The sequence below is a fragment of the Dendrobates tinctorius genome, unplaced genomic scaffold (genome assembly GCF_039654945.1).
Source record: "Dendrobates tinctorius isolate UK_male_01 unplaced genomic scaffold, ASM3965494v1 ptg000060l, whole genome shotgun sequence".
In the NCBI taxonomy this organism is placed as follows: Eukaryota; Metazoa; Chordata; class Amphibia; order Anura; family Dendrobatidae; genus Dendrobates; species Dendrobates tinctorius.
In genome coordinates, this window is record NW_027361728.1 from 66,814,638 (window position 1) to 66,827,743 (window position 13,106).

Below are 13,106 nucleotides of genomic sequence, written 5' to 3' on the forward strand. Positions count from 1 at the left end.
GCGCAGGAGCCGTGGACAGGGATCAAACAGCAGGCAGATGAGTGGTTAGTGCCGGGGAACTCAAGCCCAACTCTTGTAGCAGCTCTGGACCTAGCCAATTTAACGCACAGCCCTTGCCTGACACATCTGATAAATTTGGTGTTGCAGAGCTTCCTAAAAAAAACTACCCACATATGGCAGAGCTGCTGCTGAAAGTGTGGGCAGGGTGTGAGCAGGTTGTGGGATGCAGTGACAGACAGAAGTTAGAGCAAGAGTTAATAACTTTGCTTTAACAGGGGGATACTCCACGCAGGGAGGTAAACAGTTAAATTGGGGAAATAAGCAGTTAAATGGTAGAATGTAAAGTTCAAAGACAAAAGGATATGCAGTGTTGAAGAACAATGGATTCAGTAACTGCAGTTCATTTAAGTTAACTTATCCTGTCAGTCATTTCTCAGGCCTTGGCTGATGCTGAACGGATGATGGCGCTAACAACAGCTGGCGCAATGCTTGTCTGATGAGGTTCCCTCTTCTGGCAGCAGCGGTTGGTCTCCGGTACCTTCCGCTGAGCCCCTAGTCCATATAATGGTGTGGCCGGGGGAATGTGGGTTCCTGTGCTGTCTGAGCCCACCGTGGTCTGGCAGATATACACTGGGTAATCGGGGGGCCGATGGCGGTCCTGCTCCCAGTCTCACTGAGGCGGCACTCGCACAGTATTCACAGGACCGGAGCATTTGGCACCTAGCTTCGTGGTGACCAGCGGGCACACTGCACGCCTGTCCTCACAATCTCTGTCAGTGGCAGTGGTGATGCGCGGGCGTGGACTTGCACTGTACCGATGCTCATGGGCCGGAGCACTCACTTCTCTCTGCTGCATGCTGTCTGCTCCCACCAAGTCTGCCTGTTTCCGAGAGCGCTGAGGCTGTAAACGCTCAGTCACACCCCCTGCTTCCACCTGCAGCAGACAACAGAGGAGACAGCCCCGAAAGTTCTGGTACTGACACAGAACAGGTACCCGCAATACGGTCCTTCTTTTTACACTCCCTCTCTCCTTTTGCTCGACATTCCACGGGCAAGAGTTCTGCAGTAAACGTTGACATTCCTCTATCTCCTGGATGATTCGCTGCCAAATAAACTGGTCTTGTTCATATCGGTTGGGTGGTATTCCTGCTGTTGTCCATTCTTTGCGGCGAAAATCAGGTTGAGTAATGGGGACAGGTGGACTAGTGGAGTCAGGTTGAGCTGGTGAGAACGGGGACACGCCCAGGTTCAATGGAGCAGCCAGTTCAGGAGCATCAAGTTCCTGTTCCTCTTATGGGTCAATAGGTAGCGGGTTGGAGGATTCATCCTCGTCATTCTCGAAAGCGGTGGAGGGGAGCATTTCAGGAACAACCTGTTTTCTCTCTGATCGGGATCTCGTGACAAGCAAGGACGTAACATGTTCCGATGAGCACCTTCTTCCCCCTCAGGTTGCACCTCATAGACAGGACCTTCAGATCTGATCCTGCATTTCACCCGAGACGGGGTCTTTTCCCACTGCCACTCCAACTTGCCTCTCGGACCAACACACGTTCTCCGGCCTTAAGAGCTGTCCCTCGCAGGGGAGTCACTTGAGGGTGTTCAATTTCCTGGAACTTGGTCTGCACAAGCCAATATAGAGTCTGCAAATAGTGATGGTGTTAGCGGACCTAGGTGGATACCCTCCATCCATGGGTAGTCCTCCTCTGGATCCAATTCCAGCTCCATGATTTCTCACCCTTTCCAGCCGAACAGTAGGGTGTATGGTGTATATCCAGTTGTACTGTGCACCTGATTGTTGTACACCCAGACTAATTCAGCCACAAACTCGGGCCAGCAAACTTTCTGGTCTTCTTCCAGGGTTCTCAGCATCTGAATCAGCATCCGATTAAAACACTCACAGGCCCCATTCCCTTGTGGATGGTGGTAGGGCGTCACCCTGGATTTCTCAATCTGATGCAAGAGATGCAGCTCTTTCGTAACCCGTCCTTGAAAGCAGGCACCTTGGTCAGAGTGAATCCTCTTCGGACAACCATATACTCGGATGAAGTCTCTGCAAATGGCCTGCGCCGCCAACTCAGCAGTCTGATCCCAGGTTGGAGTCACCACCGCAAATTTGGTGAAGTGATCGGTCATTACTAGACAGTGTTCATATCCAAGGTGGGCTGGGCCTACAGTCAGGTAGTCAATCAACACTTCTAGGGGATGGTTTGCGTAGAGGCCCTCTGTTCCAGGGGCTTTGCTAACTCACTGTTCCTGCATTGCCGACAAGCTTCATCTACTGCGGCTTTCAGTCAAGGATGGTAGACCAACTTCTGCATCCACTGGTACATCTTTTCTGGGCCAAAGTGGGCTCCTCTCTCATGAGCTTCTGTGGCCACCTCTCAGAGTAACCTTTCCAGGAGTACCATTTGCCAGGTAACCCCCAACTCATGTGTCAACTGCACCTTCCTATACAGCAGGCCATCTTCCAACTGGAGCCTCTCCCAATGTCGAAGGATCTTTAGAGCCCCTGGGGACAGGGCGTCTCTCTCTCTTTGGCTGGAAAGTTGTTTCAAGATGACCCATTGCCTCATCTGAGCGAGTTCCCTATCTTCCTGTTGAAGCCGTACCCAGTCATCATGGGGTCGCCCCAGTGTTTGCCCTCTGAATGCCTCCCCGATATGTCCCTGTGTGGCCACCATGGTCCTGGCGGAGTTACGAAACTCAGGGATCTGTTCAGCCTCCAGCTCTTCGTCCTGGTTAGGTCCAGGTCATTCATGAGTTACTATGGATAAAGCATCAGCCTGTGTGTTCTCTGCTCCATTCCGATAAGCGATCTTATATCGGTACTTGGCCGTGCGGTGCAAGCCACATACCTCTGCTCCAAGGCCACTAATTTTCCAGAGGAACCAGAGGATTTTCGGTGTGCACCTAGACTTTGGACCCAGACAGGTGCTCGGCAAACTTCTCGGTCATTGCCCATACCAACACTAATAGTTCCAGCTTGAAAGAACTGTAGTTATCTGGTTTCCGTTCAGAGTCATGAAGAGACTAACTCGCATACGCAATCACTCGCTCTCTTCAACCCTGCATTTCTGTTAATACCACTCCTAGTTCATGCAAACTTCCGTTGGTGTGAAGGATGAAGGATTGAGAGCACCTTGGTAGCGTAGGCTTTCTGCTCACGCATGGGCATCTATGTCGCATGTCTGCTCTGCACTCTTCCCTGGCATCAAATCTGCATGTGGTTTGGCGTGCAGGGCTTTAATATCAAGGAAGTCCTTCCTGTGGGTCACCTGATCAGGTCCAGCACACAAAGTCGCTCCCCCTGCAAATCTTCCAGCTAAATTTGGTTCTGCTTGATTTAGTCTGGTAGCAGATGACAGTCTCCCCTCATTAATGGCACATTCTGTAAGGACTCTTCAGGGATTTCATTGCTTCTTATTACACCTGTGGAAGTCATGTGTGTCCAAAAAAATGTTTCTACTCTTATGCACCCATGTCGCTAATGGTGCTGTGGGTAACAACACATTTTTCTACTCTTTTGCACCTATGTCTGTGTATAGAAACACATTTTTTTACTTTTATGCACCCATGGTTGTGATAGTACTGTGCATAAAAACAAATTTTTCTATTCTGCAACCGTGTCTATGAGAGTAATTTGCCTAAAAATCACTTCAAAAAGTGAGGAAAGCATCAAATAAGGGACCTAGATTATAGGTGACATTTATTGATTATATTTGATTAAAAGTGAAAATTTGGAAATTATTCTTTACATGCCAAAAACTGTCATTTTATCAGGGCTATTTAGACTCTATGTATCCACTGTTAATGATCTATTCTAAAGATAGGTAATCAATACCTCAGTTCAATTTAACAATGGGGATACTAATAATGTTAAGTATCTAACACACATTAGATACTCATTGAGTTCTTATTTAATTACCTACTATACAATTCTATGTCTTTTAGATACAGATGGCTGTTCAACACATTGTTGGCTTCCAGAACCTTTCATTTGAGACATTAAGTTTTCTTCTGACATTGTTATCTGCTACCACCACCTCGCTGTTTGTCTTATCTGAGCATTGGAGTCATCTCCCATGTGGCTGCATCATCAACTGCAAAAGGAATGCATATTTCATGTCATCAGAAGACTGCCAAGGTGGGTGAATAAGTTCCTTATTGTTCTTAGAAAAATGTAAGATAACAGTGCATGTTTATTTTTTACCTGCTGAGTTTCTCCATTAGTAATAGTACTATGACTTTTAATTTACTAGACATTTGCAACAAATAAATGGACCTTGCTGTGTAGTAATGTACAGATTACAATATGTAAATATTGTATATTTGCCTATCTTTAATTTTAAGTTTTAGTCATCAGTGTGACAATACTGCAAATATTGAATTTCTGTAATGTATTAGTATAGATTATTTATAACTGTGATTGATTGGATATACAATATAAATTATAGAGAACCCTTCTCTTGCTGACAAAATTGAATTAAACACCTGGTAAAAATCCCTGAGCTCTAGACTGCTAATTTCATTTTTGCGGTGCATCATTTCATTGTAGAGTATATTCTCATTTGTTGCTTTTGGAGTGCAGTATGTGAAATTGATGCTTGCAGTCCAACCGGGCGAAGTCTTCTCTGGATGCTTGCCCTTCGCCCTCTCTTTGTAATTCTCTGCAAAACACAGTTCGGCAGCTGATTTAGCAGTCTAACATGTTGCTGAGCTTAGATTGATAGAATCTGGGAGGGATGAGCAAAAGTGCCCATCCCCAGAAACTGAAGAAATGTCCAATTGGACTGCAAGCAGAGATTTTACATACTGCATTTCAAAGTAAAGAAACGTGAAACTAAGGAGCAAAAGAAAGAAAAAGAGCAGCCGATTCATGAGAACTCAAGTATTTTTACAAGATATTTAACACAATTTTTTGATCAAGTGAGAGATCCTCTTTAATCAATTACAAAACACTGAAAAATGTATAAAGTTAACAGGATTACATTAAAAGGATTTTTCCCTTCTCAACTAGCTATGCTCTTTCTGGTACTCACATTTATTACTATATCTTATGTAACCAACATAGCTGTTCTATGTGGATTCTGTAGCTTCATCTATAGTGATTTGAGATGGACTGGATTATTCCCCTTTCAGCCATGAAAAGCTGAGATAGGAATAACCCTTCAGCAGTGCACCAGTGCACATTTATCACTTACAAGTGGAGCTATCATCTTAATCAAGGACCAGAAGCAACACTTAGGATTAGAGAATAAATCAATTTGTCTCCCCATGTTTCAGCTCATAACCTAGGAGACTAACACTTTTATGGAACAGTGTTCAGTGTTGTCTTAAGATGAAAATGTATTGGAACACACAAGTTTCCAAATCTACTAGAATAAAATTAGAACACTGAAAAGTAAAAATAGAATTTAAATAAAGTTTAGTAGGGAAAATGGTTAAAGGGAATCTGTCAGCAGGTTTTTACTATGTAAGCTGAAGACAGAATGCAGTAGGAGTTAAAACACAGATTTCAGCTTTGCCTTGCTTATCAAGCTTCATGTTTTCGTTTGCACTCAATGATAGTTTTAGCACCAGGAGCTTATCATGGCTGCGTATCATTGAAGAATATGAAAAAATGCGGCACTCACCGTTCCTTTAAAATTAGTCCTTCATTCCTTGATGTGTGGCATGTTAACAGTGGGCAGTGGGTGTGGGTGTGAGGGGTGCCAGGGCAGTAGTCGTGGCTGACAAAGATTTCTCAATTACGCCCTGGCCTCCCGCCACATGCAAACAATGTGCCCTTTACGGCATACCTTTTATTCCATTTTCAGATCCATCCGGATCCTCTCTGATATGCTGAGGTTTGCTTTCTGTCGGAGTCACGCAAAGAAAGACAGAGACCAGTTCCAACTTAACATAAACAACTTTACTTGGTTCCTTTCTCAGTATGTCCAGATCAGTCACAGTTACATCACAGTGATCATCACAGAGTACACTCTTTGCCTTTCCCGTGCTTTCCCTCACTTCTTCCAGAATGCTCCAGGGTCGTACCGACTCATACGTTACCGCAGCGTTCCTTCGGGTCAGCCTAATTATCTTCAGTTCCCCTGTCCATTTTGCCCCAGACAAAAGGGCATCAGCCCACATAGTTAGCTGCCACTTATTGGAGCTGCCCTACTTTCTCTCACTGTTGTGACCTTCTGCCACCAGGCCCCAGATGACTGGGTTCCTTCCTTTCTTAATGTTGCAGGGTCCACCTGCCCTGTCCGGGCTCCCAGGCCCTACTGACTAGAAATCAGGAAATTCTACAACTTTCTTGCAGCTGGCCCCTGCTAATTTAACTAGTTGATATCATTTTTCTATTTAGTCCTAATGTGCCACCTCTAGTGGGCTAACTTGAGTACTACACTCTCGCTATATACAATGAACACATAGCAGCATTAAGATAGTTAAACCATATATACAAAGTAAAACATTTACATTTAATCGGGACATGTGTGAGGCTTAAAACAGCCTTTGTAACCCCCCTTACACGGGGCAAGAAGGAAGCCGGCCATTTTGCACTCAGCAAAGTTCTTCTTCGGGTCCAAGTATGTGGTGAAGTAGAACTACTTTCATTTAGAGGCAGTCAGGTAATGTACATCACAATGATAAAAACATATGCTGGAAAAGAACGGGTTAAAGACCATCCAACAGGAGGAGATCACAATAAATGACTCCTATAAAGAGTGGTAAAATGGATTCTCAATACAAGAGCACATGGCCCATTAGGTTTAAATGACAGGACAAATTTATTTATATTTTTATATTTGCATATATTGTTTTTATAAATGGGATGTATGCTACCTGACAGCCTCTAAAAGGAATTAGATCTACCTCCTTTCTTTCCTTGCACCACCTACCATGTCCCGTGTTGTGAAATCTCTTAATCTGACTTGTGACAGGGCTCCCTCTGGTTGATACTGCTGGTAGTGGAGCTGGTCAACAGGATGTTAATCCAACAGCTGCAGAGGATGATTGGAGAAGTGGAGGTAGTCACTGGGAGTACATAAGCGAGCAAGCTTCTCTCAGTAGCTGCCGGTGATACTCCTGTCTGTGCATAGTGAGGATATCTGTCTCCTGCCTGATCCTGCATTTTCCAGCTAAGTGTCATTTGCTAAATCCTTTGCATCTGATTTTGCCTTGCTGTCAGAGTCAGCTGGCTCCCACTGGGGCTGCTGGCTCCTGCCCCGTATTTTTGTATCTTGTGTTTGTTTGCTCAGTCCCCTGCTGTATTAGCCTGTTGCTAGCCGCTAGTTCACACCTGAGTGCTGATATAGTGGGGGCGAGGTTGTGCTAACCTCAGTATTTTTGTGCTTCAGTCGTGTTGGAATTTTTAGGGGTTTTGTGTGATTGCAGACAGTGTCTTTTCTGTCCTGTCCTAACTAGTCAGTGTGGGCCCCAGCATTTGCTCAGTCTATTTTCTGTCTGTGTCCGTGTTTCATCTTGTCTCACCGATAATAAATGTTTGGGGGCTGTCTATTCCTTTGGGGATCTGCTCCGGGGCACTTTAGGTTTCACCTTTCTGTCTTTAGATTTAGTTAGTCTTCCGGCTGTGACGAAGCGTCTAGGGCATTGTAGGAACGCTCCATGGCTACTGCTAGTTGTGTTGTTAAGATTTGGGGACTGCAATCCGCTGAGTGACCTGTGATCTCTGGTGTTCTGGTGGCATAGCCTTTTGCGCTTTCCTCCTCGGTGACCCATTCATAACAGTCCCGCATCAAGGAATAAAGGACTAATTTTAATGAAACAGGGAGTGCCGTATTTTTTCATTTTCTTAAATACCATTTATAACTAAAATAACTACTACAGTTTATAACTAAAGCTGAGCATGACCAAAAACCTTAATAATTGTAACATTTCATAGAAGGGTGATATTACTCTTTCTACATATAGTATGGTGCCATAGACCTATCAGCATATTTTGTCGTTGCTGGGACCCAGCAGCAGGAGCCTCCTGGTCTGGCATCACCCCCTCCTGTGACAGGCAGCTCAGGGTCTCTGGGGATTGTATATGCAGAGCCTGGTGGAGGCAGGGCTTGCTTTCTCAGCTCTGTCTCATTGCTAAATCTAAAAGCTCTGATTGTGTCAGAACAGCTGCACCCAGTAATCTGAGTGATACATTGTTGGATTCAGCTTTTCAGATGAGGTACCAAAAACCTGCTGACAGATTCCCTTTAAAAATGTAGTGTAGTGGCAAAACCCTTACTTATTACATCAAATATAAGATGCAATTTAGCGGACTCAACAACAACATGAAACTGAAATGAAGCAAAACAAAAAACAATGGTAAAATGTGTTTTCACTTTATTAACAACAAATATTAATAAAAAATTATGCAAAAAAATCCAAAAACACAAAAAAACAATATCTCACACCAAAAAAAGTCAAAAATACCTTGCATCTGAGTAGCCAAATTTGGCACATCATTTACTCTGTGTCTATGCGATGAAATGTATCATGTGACAGCAGCTCTCAGACAAGTCGCGTCATCCAAAATATCTGCACAACTTGCCAGTCACTGGATTCCATACAGATACAGGGGAACTCAAGAGGCACGAGAAATCTTTACGATGTTCTTTTTTTTTTTTACTAAAGCTAGATATATATATATATATATATATATATATACATACATACATATATTAACCGTAGCAGCATAAATATTTATGGAAAGAAGTTACTATGATAAAGTACATGAAGAGAAGCTATGGCAACAAGGTCCCTCTAATCATCCTGGAAAATGATGTCAGTCATTTTTATCACTCCTTTTCTCTACTTTATGCTTCCACTGAGATATTGTTTTCAATTACCCTGCCAATTACATGACAGTGTTTGCTCCTTCTTATTTGCTGCGCTGAGGACACAAGAGCGCAGTAACAAGCATATAATGTGTAGTGTGACTCATAAGCATCAAAAAAGAAACACTCAGCTACACAGAAGAGTATTCTTGAGCATGCCTCACAATACCAGACACTCAGCACTATTACACCCGAGAAAGTATCCCCCGCAGGCATTACAAACTACTAGAAAGTTCAAGAAAAGAACACAACACCCACTGGAGTCAGGGGGAATGCAAAAATGACATTTGCACCATCAATTGCATTTTAACTTACAATAGTCTTTTTAATAGGCTTATTAAATGTGATAAAGAATATGATTTGGTGGAATAATATGCAATATATTATTTTATAAACTGAAAAATATATCCAGTAGTGAACATATAAAAAATGCAACATAAAAGAAAGAATAAAGAAGGTAGGACATAAGGCAATGATATCTTTGAAAAATATGAAAACGACATCTCATGTGCACTATATGTGCTGCCATATGGTATCTCCATAAGGCATTTCTAGAAGAATACATCCGGCAGATGATGGAGCATGTCTTGGTTTCTCACAGATTTCACTAATTCCAGAAAAAAAATCTTTAGCGTGCCTTTGTATAAAATTTCATGCTTTTGGATGTCGTACTACAGATCCAATATGTATAGATCTGCAATAAGGCAGTGTCCACGAGGTTCTAATTGTCTTGCTTAATGGGATTGTTAACATGACCCAGGTATTTACGAATCAGAATTTGCCATTTATGACTAGATCTATCTTATCCTTCACAGTACTGAAAAATCTGATTAGCAATGTCAAGTATCTTGGAATTTAATTATAGTGTGTATAGGGGTTGCAGTTGCACATGGCATTAGAGCCTAGGAGGACCCAATAGGCCCATACTATTAAGGACCCTTGACATCTGGGGGGAACTGTTGCAGATTTTGCAATGGCACCCACAAGTTATGACACAGAAAGTAAATTGTAGATCGACATGCCAAGTGGATATCAACTGCAGATAACAGTGGACATGTAGAATTATGGCAGACATGTAGAATGACAAATAGGCATATAGAAAAATGACAGTAGATATGTAGGCTTAAGCTTAACATTAGCAATGATGACAGATAGATATGTGGTAGATATGACGGCATATAGATGTACTAAAATTAACAGACAAATGGTATATTAATAATAAGTAAATAATATTAGTTATGTAGCGCCAACATATTCCGCAGCACTTAATTGAGCTGGGACATGTACAGACAATAGTGACATCACAAAGTAAAGTAACAGAGTTCAACAGTGACAGGAGGAGTGAGGGCCCTGCTCACAATCTATAAGAAAATGGGGGGATACAATAGGTAATAACTAAGTGCTTGTCATGTGTGGTTCAACCATCATTATAATAAACTAGATGGTGGCCCAATTCTATCGTATTGGGTATTCAAGAGTCTCTGTTAAAATAAAAAATAGTGATTTACTCACCTCCCGACGGCCCCCGGACTCTTTCTCTCCTCTCACCACGCTCTCGGCATCTTCCAGTCCCAGTAATGCTTAGCGCGAAACACCGCTGATGACGTCGCGCTCTCACGAGAGTGACGTCATCTCCGTCCCTTCTCGCTAAGCATTACTGGGACCGGAAGATGCCGGGAGTGTGGTGAGAGGAGGGACAGAGTCGCCTCCTGAGGAAGCTGCGGCGTAACGCGCGTAGGGGCGGCAGGTTTGACAGCGGCATTCACATTACATGTAAGTGTTACTCTATAATGCAGCCCTTGTATTCCATTTTTGGATTTTGTACAGGCAGTCCTTACTTTGTTTACATTTAATGCTTATTAGGCTTATTAGCACAAAGCACTTATGCACTTTGTATTCAGTATCCTACCCTGGGCACTGATTGTATGTAACACCCTATTTGGGTATACATATTATTTAAATAGGGTTTGCTGTTCACTGTGTACTCTATTTGTGAAAAAACTGCTTATTTTGTACAGAAAAAATCTTTTTAAACTTTCAAGGTGCTGGTTTAATTATATTGTGTTTATGTCTGCTGTAACTTGCATTTAGCATTTATGCTCTGTCTATTCTAATAAATTATATTCAGCTTGAAAAACTCTATTTTGATCTCTTGTGTTTAATAGCTCATTTATGAGATTTTATTGTTATTACACTTTCAGTGAGTTGAGCCTTTGATTATATTTCCCAGTGTTTGTGGTATTTTGTATTTAATCATTATAATAAACTAGATGGTGGCCCGATTCTATCGTATCGGGTATTCAAGAGTCTCTGCTAAAATAAAAAATAGTGATATACTCACCTCCCGACGGCCCCCGGACTCTTTCTCTCCTCTCACCACGCTCTCGGCATCTTCCGGTCCCAGGAATGCTTAGCGCGAAACACCGCTGATGACGTCGCGCTTCCGCGAGAGTGACGTCATCTCCGTCCCTACTTGCTAAGCATTACTGGGACCGGAAGATGCCGGGAGCGTGGTGAGAGGAGGGACAGAGTCCGGGGGTCGTCGAAAGGTGAGTATATAACTTTTTTATTTTAACAAAGACTCTAGAATACCTGATGCGATAGAATCGGGCCACCATCCAGTGTATTATACTCCTGTTACACCCGGAGCTGCAGTCACTGTTCTGCTGTTACCTAATGTATTGTAGTCCAGTTACACCCAGAGCTGCAGTCACCGTTCTGCTCTTACCTAATATATTATACTCCTGTTACATCCAGAGCTGCAGTCAATATTCAAATCTTACCAAATGTGTTGTATCAAGTTACACCCAGAGCTGCAGTCACTGTTCTGCTGTTACCTAATGTATTGTACTCCAGTTACACCCAGAGCTGCTGTCACTGTTCTGCTGTTACCTAATGTATTGTACTCCAGTGACACCCAGAGCTGCAGTCACTGTTCTGCTTTTACCTAATGTACTCCTGTTACACCCAGAGCTGCAGTCACTGTTCTGCTGTTACCTAATGTATTGTACTCCAGTTACACCCAGATCTGCAGTCACTGTTCTGCTTTTACCTAATGTACTCCTGTTACACCCAGAGCTGCAGTCACTGTTCTGCTGTTACCTAATGTAGTGTACTCCAGTTACACCCAGATCTGCAGTCACTGTTCTGCTGTTATCTAATGTACTGTACTCCAGTTACTCCCAGAGCTGCAGTCACTGTTCTGCTTTTACCTAGTGTATTGTAGTCCAGTTACACCCAGAGCTGCAGTCACCGTTCTGCTGTTACCTAATGTATTGGACTCCAGTTACACCCAGATCTGCAGTCACTGTTCTCTTGTTACCTAATGTAGTGTACTCCAGTTACACCCTGAGCTGCAGTCAACCTTCTGCTGTTACCTAATGTAGTGTACTCCAGCTACACCCTGATCTGCAGTCACTGTTCTGCTGCTATCTAATGTATTGTACTCCAGTTACTCCCAGAGCTGCAGTCACTCTTCTGCTCTTACCTAATGTATTATACTCCTGTTACAGCCAGAGCTGCAGTCACTGTTTAGATCTTACCTAATGTATTGTACTGCAGTTACACCGAGAGCTGCATTCACTTTTCTGCTGTCACCTAATGTATTGTACGCAAGTTACACCCAGAGCTGCAGTCACTGTTCTACTGTTACCTAATTACCTAATGTATTGTACTCCAGAATATGTACATGACTGTGCCTGTGTAATGAGCAACGCAGCAGTGATGCCTTTAACAGCTGTAATGTGCCTGTGCAATAAGCAATGCAGCTGTGTTGCCACGACGACTAAGCAATTGTCGCTGATTGGTCGCGGTCTAACTGCCGCGACCAATCAGCGAGGTGGGATTTCCATTACAGACAGACAGACAGACAGAATTAGACAATTATATAGTAGATAAGGGTTTTCAAATAAGCTGCATGATCCGTCATCATCCAGGATCTGTCTAAGTGCAGTTATCAAGTGCTATTGAATTCATGAAGGATGTGGAGACTGATAAATAGGTGGGAGCAGATTCTGAGGAAAATTTAGAAAAAGGAAACATGGAGGAGTTAGATTAATGAATTGAGGTGACAGGCCTGTCTAACAAGATGTGTTTTTAAAGCACACTTAACAATGAGGGAGCTAGGTATTAATCATATCATACACTGCATTCTAGAAAACTGGCGCACCATGAGAGAAATAGGAGGTTGGGATTATGGAGGATATTAGTCTTAGATCAGTTGCAGAACAGAAAGCGTTGGTGGGGTGATATACATAAATAAGGGAGAAGAGGTATTATGGT

General features: G+C 43.0%; 1 protein-coding gene across 1 annotated transcript in view; it reads left to right on the forward strand.

Annotated features, from left to right (window-relative positions):
* GPR149 (G protein-coupled receptor 149) overlaps positions 1–13,106 on the forward strand; it is a 168,492-nt gene that overhangs the window by 16,889 nt on the left and 138,497 nt on the right. Inside the window, exon 2 of the mRNA XM_073579027.1 lies at positions 3,952–4,144. Coding sequence (XP_073435128.1) covers positions 3,952–4,144 — 193 coding nt within the window. The remainder of the gene's footprint in view (positions 1–3,951; positions 4,145–13,106) is intronic.